The sequence below is a fragment of the Echinops telfairi genome, unplaced genomic scaffold (assembly GCF_000313985.2).
Source record: "Echinops telfairi isolate 266 unplaced genomic scaffold, ASM31398v2 ScPeMD7_7410;HRSCAF=8448, whole genome shotgun sequence".
Lineage (NCBI taxonomy): Eukaryota > Metazoa > Chordata > Mammalia > Afrosoricida > Tenrecidae > Echinops > Echinops telfairi.
Genome location: NW_022111310.1, coordinates 20,760,713 through 20,774,897, shown reverse-complemented (window position 1 = coordinate 20,774,897; position 14,185 = coordinate 20,760,713). Strand labels below are relative to the sequence as shown.

General features: G+C 42.5%; 1 protein-coding gene across 1 annotated transcript in view; it reads left to right on the top strand.

Annotated features, from left to right (window-relative positions):
- Positions 1-14,185, top strand: part of ASTN2 (astrotactin 2) — a 1,157,183-nt gene that overhangs the window by 491,015 nt on the left and 651,983 nt on the right. Inside the window, exon 7 of the mRNA XM_045296567.1 lies at positions 447-614. Coding sequence (XP_045152502.1) covers positions 447-614 — 168 coding nt within the window. The remainder of the gene's footprint in view (positions 1-446; positions 615-14,185) is intronic.

Here is a 14,185-nt window from a genome sequence, read left to right as displayed (position 1 = left end):
ATTATGTCATAGCACACCTTTGAGTTGGCCTTATAATCTTCACATTTACAGGTAAAGCAACTGAGGCCAGAGGCAATGAGTGAGGATGAAGCCACATTGCCTCAGTCCTCCGGTCCTGGCTCTTAACTTCCAGGGGGCGCTGTCTCCTGCCTGATCCGCCTCTCTTCTGGCTCCTAACACTATGGATGCCATGTGCTAACTCCTCTTCATACATGGGGACTTTAAAAAGTTCATGGAAACGCTCCATTACCTTCCCATTTGACTTGTTTGAGAACTTTTTGAAGCTCCAGTGTTTGCGTATAGCCAGTGGGAATGGGCCACCTGGGGGCAAGGAGGGAGTCTGTATCCACCTGTCTGTGTTTTTGGTCTGCAGTGCCAACCGAAAGGTACATCTGCACCCTAAATTCGAGGAGGGAGTAGCTGTCTTTCTCTCTGTTCACCCACAGGAAGCAGCTTCGTGGTAAGCGAAGGCAGCTACCTGGACATCTCTGACTGGTTGAACCCGGCCAAGCTCTCCTTATATTACCAGATCAATGCCACCTCGCCATGGGTGAGGGACCTGTGTGGACAAAGGACGACAGATGCCTGCGAACAGCTATGTGACCCAGAAACTGGTGAGCTGTGTGACCGGCTGGAGGGAGAGGGAGGAATGTGTGGGCTATGATCATGAATTCTGAGCAATCAACCAATCGACGAGGAGCCTCACTTGGGGACCCAGGGACAGACTAGAAAAGAAATCAGATATTTTGTGTAAAAGTTTTCCAATCCAATAGACTGCAGGTTCCCAAAGATGGAAGAAATGCTTCGAGGACCACAGACTCACAGAGTCAGGGCAACCACAGGGACTAACTAGTCCAACTCTAGCAAAGTGAAGGGTCTGCTCCATCCAGGCTCTGGTTCTGTCTCTGCCTCTCAGTAGCTGGCTGCTCTTTAGCAAGAGACTGTCTCTCTGACTATCCATTTTCTTCTGTTGAAAGCAAGAATGAAAGTAGCACCTAGCAGCTGGTGGATTAGAATTATTCACATTGCATGCAGTTAACTTTTCAACATATAACCGGCAGTTCCACTAGAGCTCCTCCATAGAGTATAGTGTAAATATAAAAAGCTATAAAATCACTTTTATATGCATTGGGAAACCAAAAGAGTCATGTGACTTGCTTTGAATCAATACTGGATGGGTGTGAAGCTGAATCAGTCACAGCACATAAGTATGCCTACAAACAATCAGTAACTGGACAATGTCCGGTTCATCAGGGTTGCTCAATAAATGGGAGACACAAGCAGCCCATGGCTTAGAGGAAGATCCCTTTCTAAGTGTGTCTTTAAGTCAAATTTGCAGAAGAGTTCAGACAGACACTTCAATGAACAGAGATCTCTTTAATGAAAAGAACTCTAGTGGCACGGTGGGTTAAACATTGGGTTGCTGACCAAAAGGTTGACCATTCAAAACTACCAGCCATTCGCAAGGAGCAAGATTAGGCTGTTTGAGCTTCTAAAGGTTTTCAGTCTTAGAAACCCTATGTAGGGTTTCTGGCTTCCCCCCTTGCAATCCCAGTTGGCCGAATGGTCAGTGCCCAAGGTTTTAACCTGGTTTCCCAATGGATCTGCCTTCATATGTGAGTTTATGGCTTGTGCTCTTCTTCTCCATCATGTGTAGGCTTGAAGACATAATTCTAAACAGTGAGTCATCCCAAGAGTAAGTATGTGCTTCCCAGTCTTAAAGATACCAGTATCCTCTGGCATTAAACACACGCACACAAACAATAGTCCACACACACTTTAAAGCTGGAAAGGTTACTAAAATGTGTTAATTCCACCTGTTTAAAGTTAGACTGCTGATACCAATGCCTAGAGATGAGCAGTGACAGGGCCAAGGCCACATGGCTCAGAGATGGCAGGACCAATATTTAAACCGTGGAGCCCATGACTCAGCCAGTGCCTCAAGGCTCAGCAGGTCTGGAGTGGGGCCTGCCATTTACCAATGGCACTGTGGTCAGGTGTTACTCAAATTTCTGGCCTAAGGAGCACACCTGATGTGACGAGGTTTAAACAGGATTCCTACCAAGTGGTGTCGGTGTTGTCAGCTGCCTACAAGCTGGTCCTCAACTCATCGGGATGCCAGGCACAAATGAATGAAATATTACCTCGTCCGGAGCCAGTCCCATGATCAGTTGCATCAAACTGTTGTGATCTATCGGGTTATCATTGGATGGTTTTTGAAAGTAGATCACCAGGGTTTGCTTACTAGTCTGGCTTAATTTCCTTAGTTCTGAAGCGCTGATGAAAGCGTTTCTGCATTTTCACAACATGCAAGCCTCTATTAGCAGGCAGGAGTGGCTGCATATGAGATGTATTGACTGGGAATTGAACCAGAAAGCAAGAATTGCAACATGGAAAACATGGATTCGAACCCTACACCAAAAATGTCCCATTCTTCCCAAAGTATGCTTTCACAACAAAAAATCTGCCTACCAAATTCATAAATTCATAAATCTGCCTACCAAATTCATAAATGTAATTATCTGCAGAAAACTGTGCTCACTTCTGTCGCTTCATCTTCTGCCTCAATTTGCCATTCCAGCCACTTGCAGTTCCCAGAAGTCCCAGTGCCTGCCCATGTCTCTATTCTGTTCTCAGGCCAGGACTTCCTCCTGAAATGCATTCTGCCCAATTCTATTGGGAGAAGAGGCTCCTTTTTATTTTTTTTAAAATATTCGACTGAAAGACTTTTCCTCCCTATAGGCATTTCAGGCCTGGCTGAAATAAGGGGTCAGCCCCTGAGCTCGCATAGCCTTCCGTGTTTCCATATGTCAAGTTCTTTGTTTCTCTCACTGTGTGTTGCTCTTTTCTTGTTTGACTCGGCCACCAGACTGCGTGCTTTCTTGAGGATAATTGTTGGTGCAAAGGGTATGTTTTGTTCAAGTCTGTACCTTTTAAATCTTAGCATACTACCTGACATATAATTAGTCCTCAGAGAAAGAACGGAGAGAGGGAGGGAGGAAAGAAATTCCCTTTTTAATGTCTTTGAGACCACTTTATGACCAATGCTGGTTTCTTCCTCTACATACATGTACTCTGATGAAGTATTCTTCTTGTCTAGAGAAATTTGGCCGCCAAGAGCTGTCTAGTAGCCAAGCCAGTCAGATGATCTCTAGGAGAGTGTGGTTTCCCTTGCTCCTCACGGCCTCTCTTTGTGTTCCCCTCTGTGCTTACACTCGCAATCTTATTCCAAACACCCCATGCAACATCCAACCATCTGACTAGAGTTCAGGCTCCTCCCTCCACCTGAAATTCCTTTTACCTTTTAATTATTTTCCACAATTCCACTCACTTAGGCTTAATTGCCTCCTGTCCCCTGTAGGTAGAATGGATGAATTCTTCGGTAGCATCATAAAGGTTCTTTGATGACTGAAAAACTGATTAAAACTCAGAAAGCCATTTCCTCCTGAAATGTGAGCTCCCTAAAGCCAGGGGCTGTGTGTTATTCATCCGTGTATCTTTCCCACCCCGGTGTCCGGAGAATCACCTCACTCAGCCAAGTAACTCAAGGTAAATAGATGGGACTTGTGTCAAAGGTATGAAGTCCAAGTGGGAAATACGTGATAACTGCATAGATTTTCATGGGGCTTGTGATTCAAACCCACTTTATAGACATGTCTCCATTTGATTCGAATCAACTCTAAAATGTAAACCCCCACTAAATTCACAGTGAACAATTTACAATGAAATAATATTTTAAGGTTAAATGTTGTTAATTTGATTCAATAAAGATTTTCCAGTTTCCTTAGCTCATAAGTCTGTGGGTTAAGGGCTATGAAACTTCACTGACAAATTGAAGAATGTTCCTGCCTTCACGGGCTTCACATTCTGTTGTTGTTTTTGTTTTTTAACGTATAAAGTAGAATTGGTATGAAAGGTGAATAGTGAGAGTATTTTAGGCAGAGGGACGTTCATAATTAAAAAAAAACAGAAATGCCAGAGTGGGCCCACTTGGGTCGGTTCCACAGTCCAGAGAATAGCACGATGGAGCTGACATCTGGAGCAGGTACTGGACATGACGTGGATAGAGGAATCTGGAAAATCCAAGTTATCAAGGGAGGAGGGAGACAGTTTATAGGAAAAAAATCTCCAAACTCTCAGAACCCCCAAAGGGTTTGATGAGAAGGTGCTAGCTTCTGAACCAGAGAGACTGCCATCCACATGTGTCCAGTGGTCTTTGGGAATCAACTGCGTGAGGAAACAGCTGCGCTTGCTCCCTGTGCCTTCCATCAAGATTTAGGATTTGGGGGAAGTTCTGGCAAAAACTCTGTACCTTGTCTTAGGTCTTGAATCTGGCAGAAGTAACAGAAGGAAGAGGGAAGTGCGGTGGATTACGTTGCTCACTGAAGAACAGATAAGTGTCTTGAAGCATGGAGAGAGCTATCCAAGTTCACCTGGTCTTAAGTCCCAACCCAAATCAGCTGTCTTTTCCTAGGAGTTCAGGGATGACTATGGAAGATCTCGGAACTCAACAATAGAGTTGATTGTTAACGTTACTTCCCAATGTCTTGTTCACGCAGGTATCATGTGCACATCAGCAAAATTGGTGAGTGATATAAAGAAGGGTCTATCACCATGAGATGCTCTGAAAGCAAACCAATTGAGGACTGTGTTAGTCTGGGTACATTAGAGAAACAAAGCCACAGAAACTCATATGTAGAAGAGAGAGTTTTATATAAAGGGTAAGTGCACATCAAGAAAACATCCCAAGCCAAAACATCCCAAGCCCACAAGTCCAACATTAGCCCATATGTCTGACACCAATCCACAAAGTCCTCCTCCTTCTCACAAAACACATGCAATGACACCGACTACAGGAGGAAAGCCGAGTCAGTGAACATGTAAGCATCTCAGCACTGGCAGGGGGTCTCCATACGGGTGCTCCAGCACCCAGGGCTGCATCAGGGTAGATCCATATGGCTTTTCCTCAGGGATGTCTTGCAGGAAGTGAGCCTTGCCAGCTAAAGCAGGGAACTGACTAAGGCAGCTTTACCCTGGTCTGACCATCAGAGAGCAAGAGACCCGAGAACCAGAAAGGTGAGGCTCACTGAGCCATTTATCTCTCTGCCCGTCAACTAACCCCGCATGTGTTTATTGGCCAGGTTGGCCCAATAAACTTTAACTATCTCACAGACTAAGATGCAAAAGGAACTAGTGATGCATGGAAATGCGAAGAGAAGATTGCGTTAAGCTCCCTTCCGCCATAGACTACCATTAGTTCATCTCCTCAGATCTAAAAAATTAATACTCCATTACAACTTGCTGTAGTCGCATAAAATATAACAATAAGCAATTCAAGTGATTAGACCTCGACTCTCAAGAATGTCATCCTGAGCAATGTCTTATGATGAAGCTGCTTTAATAAAGGCCCAGGCATGTGTGATATTGTACTAAGTTCTATACAGGAATTCTTTAGCTGTGTGGCCCAGTATACCTGTGGCATGTGACAGAGAAAACAATTCACTTAGTCACTAAATTACTCTTTCACATATATGTTCATTCCGACATTAGTAAACCAGCATGAACTCAAATGCCCTTTAGAGTGCCCAGAACTGAGTGCCAATCATTGTTTCTCCATAGAGTGTTTGTAAGCATTAGGGTAGATTATTTAAGATGCAAAACTCCCTTACCACCACCACCACCACCATTATTAAATAAACACAAACATAGGGATTAAAATGTGCAGTGTTATTGTAAGGATGAGGAGACAAATAAAATTTATAATACACTTTTCTTTTTTTGTTTTTTCTTTTTAAAATCATTTTATTGGGGGTTCGTACAACTCTTATCACAATCCATATACACATCCATTGAATACACTTTTCATAATAACTATTAAATGGTGGACAGTCAATACACAGTGGCACTCCATGATCAGATTTTCAATCCTTTGCGCTTTATTAATTAAAAATATTGCACAAGACACCTTTAATCCAGCCACGTTTAACTGTGTTAGATTGTGTGAGAAGAAAATAAGATGTAGTGTCTGCCCTTTAGACTGCTGACTTGGTGCCGACACTTACAATACACTAGACATTTCTATCTGTTGGTCTCTCCCTATGTTCTCGTAAGAAGACTTTTAAATGTTGCAATGACAAAGTCACATATTCTCAAACCTAGCTCCAATCTTACTAGAAATTGAACACGTGGCATTGAGATGTCACACTCTATGAATGTCGTATTCCTCTTCTTTAACAAGGGGATAAAGGAGAGCATGATTTTAGAGCAATAAGAAAGGTCCCTAAAGGTCAACTCATCTAATCGATGAGACTGAGGGCCACAATAACCAAATTAGTGGTTGTCACTTAGTGACTTAGTAGAAAAATGCATATTACAGCCCTAAATAATTCCTAAGATATTTCCCTACTCAAAAATCTATGCTTCTCTGACCTTTTAGGCACTAATAACTTGGAACATAAGTATGATTGAAACAGTGTGTAAGTGGCATTTATGGCAGATTGAATTCTCTTTGACAATTGATAGGAACCCCAGTCCTATTCACCATCATGTTCCATTTATTTTCATGTCTTCAGCAGCTGCTTTTCATTCGTAACAGGATGTGCAATGAGAACATAGTGTGTGCGCTTATGTCATATAGCTGCCTAATAGTGCATTGAATATTTCTAATGTTTACAGATTGTTTCTCTTATTTTTATGAGCCCTGCATTATTAAAATGTAAAGGGATACAAGGACTTTATGGAGCTTTAAAGTCCAAGAATGGGGAAGGATGGAGAAGATCCCTGCCTTGGAAAAGGCTGCACCATGGGAAGTTTATTGAGGACACAGTGGGGTTGGAATGAGACAGGCTGTTGGCAAGATGCATAGTGAAATGAGTTGAGATCTACAGAGAACCAATTTGCTGGCACAACAGAGAAGACATCTTTGTAGATAAGTCTTGGAGATGGAACTTGTGTATTGCTGCTATCTCTGGGAGTGAAATATTTTCTGTATAAATATATATTTGCTAGGAAGGATGAGAGAGTGGAAAGGAGGGAGGGGAAAAAGCAATTTCCACCTGCTTAATGGCCAAAGCTTGATGAATGGGTAGAATGCAGAGTTTTAGCATCTGTGCCATGGACACTTCTCAGTGTGCAGAAGAATGCCAGTGTGTCTCAAATGTGTGTACTGAAGTCAGCTGGTCCAGTTCATTTTCTTCAGAAAATTTCCCTTTCCCTTGGATAGGAATACTACCTATCTTTCTTGAACTCAAAACAAAGTAAGAGCTATCCGTTTCTGTTCTTGATCTGTTCATGTCCAACTATGCTGCTACTCCCAGGGGCCTCAACTAAGAAAAGCAGCCTCTCCACGGAATCAGGATGATCCACAATCTACCCCATCATTCCCTGTTTCTGAATTGGACCAGACCTGCAATGAACACCACTCACTTCAACCGAGTGTCAATTCATGAATGTCCTATTTTATTATTCAGACAAGAAAGACAAGAGGATCAAACTGTCTCTTAAACCTGCCCTTTTATCACAGCAGATTGATCCATTTAATTTGCTTTCATTATCCATAAATAGCAGATGGGAATGAGTGGACAACAGTCTCTAGTTGAAAGAGGTAGGGTAGACTTTTGAGGAGCTATCAGGAACTACCTGAATACTGAAGAGATAATAATAACATGTACAATTTGCTATTCAATTAACTGTGCACTAAGTACCATGCTGATGTTTTACATAACCGTATTGGTCATTATAACAGCACTTTTTAGGTAATTATTATTATTATTACCTTCATTTTTCATAAACGAAGCTGTGCCTTGTGGTAGTTGATTGGCAACTGTGAGGCCATATATTATCACAGCTAGGATATAGGTCCAAACTGAAAAGACAATCTATTGTTTTGATGAGTCAGTGTGTGTAAGATGGTGATTAGCCCTTTCAAGAGAGAGGCATTCTTCCTTTAATAGATTTTTGTGGAGAAGTCTTGGAAGCAAGCATGAATCCTATGGACAAAGAATTCACAGAACACATTAACTTGAAAAAAATAAAAAGACCCAGTTGGATTGGGGACCAGGAAGAAGTGCAGAACTGAGAGGTGGACCTGTGACAGCATTTATGAGTTGCAGAGTAAACATTTGATATCTCTGTTTCGGAGTCTTGCTATCTGTGGTTTAAATGTGTTGTAAAATGCTATGTTGTGGAAGAGGGTTGAGGTCCTTTGAAAAGGACAATCTGTGTCAGAGGTAAGGCATAAACATGTCAGGGAACTTGCGGGAGCAAACTGTAGGAAAGACAAGATGTTCAGAATGATCTACAGAAGAGACCACCCGCCATTTCTTACTGTGAACTTGGCAGGGAGGCGGTCTTTGTGTTTGCCTTCTAAAGAAAGTGGTTGTGAGAGAATGAAAATCGCATTCTGCATTTTGCATATAGGAGGATCCTGAGACATCGTTGATGATTTTCTCTGGGGTCCAGACCCTAGAATGGAGAAGAGCCCCAGCTTTGGAGGAGATATTTTATAATTGTGAATCTGTCCTACCGGGGTTTAGATTAGCTCTTGGTGGCACAGTGACTGAGCATTTGGCTGTAGTTCAAACCCATCAGCCACTCCACAGGAGAAAATTAGGCTGTCTGCTTCAGTAAAGACATACAGTCTCAGTAACCCTGTGGAGCAGTTCTACTCTGACCTAGAGGGCAACTAGGAATGACTTGACAAGAGTGGGGTGTAGCCCATTGGGATAGTATATGTCCTATTATTTTCCAAAACTTCTAAGCATTCTTCTTTTAAAAAGCTTTTTTAAATGCTTTCAATACTTTGTAAGTCAATGTATTACAAATCTGGGTTGAAAGCCAATAGTATGCCAACGCTGAATTTGTAGGATCTACCAAGAGGATGATAAATGCTTCTTTGTCTCTAGAAAGAGAGATAACATATGCACATGGGACCAGTACAAGTTTCTACACTTAGTAAGAGGCAACATGTGGTGGTGGCAAGCTTGAGCTCTAGATCCTAATGACAGGCATGCAAAGACCTTTCCTTCCACTTAGCACCTATATGACCTGTGTACTTTGCTTATTTCCTCAAGCTGAATGTTTTTCAACCTTAAAGCAGAGGTAATATTAACATTAAAATCCTCGAAAAATTCTTATAAGGATTGAACCTTGATAAAACATATTAAGCAAGTAACTTAATGCTTAGTATGTAAACCTCAGTGGTCATGGCCTATTATCCTAGCGGTGTGGACCCAAACAAATCTCTCACTGGCACGGAGTCAGTTCAGACTCACAGGAACCCTATAGACAGGGAAGATTTTCTCCTGTGGGTTTCTGAGACTGTAACTCTTACCAATAGTAGAAAGCCTCGTCTTCTTCAATTGTGGATCAAAACATCATTTAATGGAAGAACTATATATAGTGGAATCACACACACACACAATTTGCTATGATCTTTGGCAGACAGGGGAGGCTTCCTGGAAAGGGGGTAACTATAGTTAAGTTATAAAGCAATGGAATGATTGTAATGCAGCTATCATGTGCAATATGATAGATAGTAGTCCTATGGGTCTATTTAGGTGCAAACCAATTAACATGAAATAAAACTTAAGGTCCAGGTCCTTGATCATACTTATATGTCAAGGGTTCCAAAACCACATCTGGCTAGTGATTGTGATATTAGACAGTACTGAGAAAAAGCATGTCCATCATTTTAGCAAATTCTAATAGTGTTGTGATGAAGAGCAAGGACAGAAGTAAACGTCATTCACTGGAAATATTTGTTGACTAATACTAATATGTAACATGCTGAGCAGTATGCTGAAGAGTCAACAGAAAGCAAAACAGACCCAGCTTGTGGCCCAAAAGAGTTTACTGTCTAGTGCAGGTGTCTAAAAACTATGGCCTACAGTCCAACTACTGCTTTAAAAGGCCCTGGAACACAGATGTGCCCATTCTTGAGCAGTCCCTGCTGTAATGGAGGAGTTAAGCAGACATGACAAGGACCCTATGGCATGCAAAACCAAGAATATTTACCATTAAGTTCTGAATAGAAGGAGTGTATCCACCCTTGTTCTAATAGGTTGATTTAAGCTTTGACATGTGAGCTTGATTTGGCATTCATTGATATCTATTGGATTTCTACCCACACAGTACTGATCAAACACCTAATCTGAGCACACTGTCCGACATTGACATATTGAACAGCCGGACACAACCCTGTCATCCTGGAGCTCGCCTTCTAGTGGTAAAGAAGAGGACAGGCATTAAAATATAAGAACCCATCAATAAACAAACTCCACTTTGTGTTGGAAGGTGACCCGTGCTATGACAATACACTGCAGGAAGAGAGAGTTATCAATGTTGGGGAGTGGAGATGCTGCAGATTGAAGCCGGCTGGTCAAGGTGCCTGTGATGGAAAAGTTGTGGGAACAGAGGCATATGTTGCAGATAGCTGCAGGAGAGGGGACAGCCAGTGCACACGCTCTGAGGTGGTTGTGCTTCACCTGGAGGACAATGGGACTGAGCTGGGTGATAGGAGGATAATAGACCACAGAGTCAGGAAGAAGTCAAATGACAGTGAGAAGATGCCTGGGAACACACGCACGTGGGGAAGATGGCACAGTCCTCCTCTCTGATAGTCACTGACTACACTGGAACATGCAAGGGGCAGGGCCTGCAGCTTCTTTTGCTCACTCCCCTCAATGTTGAGTTCAGTAACTGGAAGGAATGAAATGCAGCATCTTGAATACCTATTACTTCTCTTTACTGCCGAAGGGAGAAAGACTAGACTTTCTATACCTGTAAGGAGTTACAGTCTCAGAAACCCACAGAGGCTGCTCTACCTTGCCCTATTGGTTTGCTGTGAGTTGGAACCAATGCAATGGCCATGAATTTAAGCTTGAGTTCTCTTAACCCTCACTGCTACCACCCTGGCCCAATCTCTAGTAGCTCTTCCTTGGATTATCGCATGTATCATCTAAGTAGCTTCACTGTTACCCTACATGTCTCTGTCCTTGCAAAATACAAATGAGATGGAACCATGACTTGGCCTCAACACCCCCAGTGATTCTTCATTGAGTTTGGCTGAAAGTCAGTGTTCTTACAAGGCTCTACCGAGTACCATCGATCATTGCACATAGATTTATTTCCCCATCATCATCTGATTGGATTCCCGTGTTTCCAATTCCTATCTGTGCCAGGGTACATCCTCTGGTCTAGCCGAATTTGTAAGGTAGAATTGGGATCATGATAGTGGAGGGTGAGGAAGCATTTAAGAACTAGAGGAAAGTTGTATGTTTCATTGTTTCTACACTGCACCCTGACTGGTTCTTCTCCTCCCCGCAACCCTTCTGTAAGGGGATGTCCAGTCGCCTACAGATGGGCTTTGGGTCCCCACTCCGCATGCCCTGTCATTCCCAATGATATGATTTTTAGTTCTTTCATGCCTGATGCCATGGACCTCATGATCACACAGGCTGGTGTGCTTCTTCCATGGGGGCTTTGCTGCTTCTGAACTAGATGGCCGCTTGTGTACCTTCAAGCCTTTTAAGACCCCAGATGCTATATCATTTGACAGTCAGGCACCAGACAGACATCAGCTTTCTTCACCACATTTGCTGATGCACCCCCTTTGTCTTCAGCGATCCTGTCTGGAAGATGAGCAACATGAAATGCTAGTTTAATAGAACAAAGTGTTCTTGCATTGAGGGAGTACTTGAGTGGAGGCCCAATGTCCATCTGTTACCTTATTACTAAACCTATAAGTATTTGCACATAGATTTATTTCCCCATCATCATATATAAATAGATTTACATATGTACATGCCTATATTTAGACCTTTATAAATGCCCTCCTAGTTCTTTCCTCTATTACCTTTTACTTTCCTTTTGTCCCACTGTCATGCTCAGACTTCATTTGGGTTTTAGTAATTCTTCTCAGTTACGTTGCCCTTGATCAAGCTGTACCAGGTCTCTTACACCCTCCTCACCACTGATTTTGGATCACTTGTTCCCTTGTCCCTGGGTTTGCTAATACCACTTCCTTTTCACCCCCTCCCCCTCTCCCATGTCCCCCTGGAACCATCAATCCCATTGTTTCTGCCTCCAGATTGTTTATCCAGCCTATCTTATCTAGATAGACTTGCAGAGATAATAATATGCAAAAAAACAAGACAAAGCAAAACAAAGCAAGGAAAGAAAAAAAAAAACCCACTAATAGCAAAATGATGACAAAAAAAAGAAAAGCCTAAAAATAGTTCAAGGTTTGTTTGTTGACCTTTAGGAGTGTTTTCCAGGCCAGTCTGATTGGATGCCACACCCTGGCCCCAAAGTCTATTTTTTGTACTCCCCCTTGACTTCCTTGCTCTGCCCCCCTTGATCTTCTGTTGCACACCCTTAGTGATTTGCCTCCGAGTGGTATGGTCAGATCAGGTGCAATTCCCACGCTGTGTCTCCAGTGTTGTCCCCTGTAGGGTTATGGGTCAATGAGGGAAGTTATGTCTCATAGTGGGGTCAGCCATATGGTCCTCTCTTTGCATTGACTGCTCTGAGCGGGGATATCGTCCGCAGGGCTTGTTGGGTCAGGATGTGCTCCACTCTGTCTTCCTTCCCCTTCATTTAATCAAACATGTCCCTCTCCCTGAGCTGTAGCTTTAGTGCTGTCCTTCTGGGGGGAGGGGCAGCTGTCCATATAGTTGGGATTGGGGTCAGCCCCTCTGACCTCTCTACCAATTTCCTGCTTCATGTGCTCTTGGAGCACAGAGTTGAAGTCTGATCCCTCTTTCCCTGTGGAAGTATAAACAATACTCTCCCCTTGGGTGGGAGGGGGGGATGTGTTAGTGCCCTGTTCCCCTGATACCCATTTATTTATTTGTGTATTTATTAATTTTCCCCCTCCTTTTCAGTTGGATACCATATATATCCCTGAATTTTGTCTGGCCTGTGCCATACTACCTTTTGATTTTTTTTTTTAAGCTTACCTCAGCAGATTCATGTTCTACTTGTCCTTTTCTGCTTGGCTTACTTCGCTTTGCATAATTTCCTCCAGTTCTTTCCATGCAGCGATGTGCTTCATGTGTCCATCACTGTTTTTTAGAGATGCGTAGTACTCCATTGTATGTATGTACCACAGCTTTTTAATCCACTCGTCAGTTGATGGAAATTTGGGTTGTTTCCAACTCCTTGCAATTATGAACTGTGCCACAATGAACATTGGAACACTGATGTGCCGTGGTTTCTTCTTGCCTCTTCTGGTTATATGCCCAGTAGGGGGATTGCTGGGTCATATGATAGCTTAATTTCCATGTTTTAGATTTCGCAAATCGATTTCCATAGCGGCTGTACATACTGACTGGTCCACCAGCAGTGGACAAGAGTTCCTGTCTCACCACAGACCCTCCAAAACTTGTTGCTTTTTGATTTTTTGAATTGGGCTATCTTTGAGGGTGTTAGGTGGTACATCATTGTTTTTTTAATTTGCATTTCTCTTATGGCTAATGATTGGGAACATTTTCTCATATCTTTATTTGCATTTGGATTTCTGCCTTTGTGAAACTTCTGTTCAGGTCCTTTGCCCACCTCCTCAGTGGGCAATTAGTTTTTTTCTATTTGGAAGCTAGCAGAGTGTTGTAGTTTTATTAATAAGTCCTTTGTCCGATGTGTCATTGCTAACGATGTTTTTCCAGTCTGTGAGCTCTCTTACTACTCTCTTGGTGAATTCTTTTGATGTGCACAGGTGTTTTTAATTCAGTATATCCAACTTGTCAATCTGTGACTCATCTCTATTTGTGTCCTTCCCTATGTATTCCCTCTGCCAAAGTTCTCATGTTGGTTCCAATTCCTTCATTGATGGCCCTAATAGTTTTGTGTTTTACCTCGAGGTCTGTGATTTACCTTTAGTTTGTTCTTGTGCAAGGAGGGAGATAAGGGTCTTGCTTCATTTTTCTGCATGTAGATACCCATTTTTTCCAGCACCACTTGTTGGAGAGGCCATCAGCTTCTCATTTGATAATTTTTGGGCCTTTATCAAAGTTCAGTTTTCTGTATACTGATGATTTTATTTCTGTATTTTCCATTTTTTACATGGGTCTGACTATCTGTCATTAGAACAATACCATGTGGTTTGGCCACTGTGGCTGTATAATATGTACTAAAGTCAGGTAAAGCAAGCCTTCCCACTGTGTCCTTCTTCTTGAGGAGTTCTCTG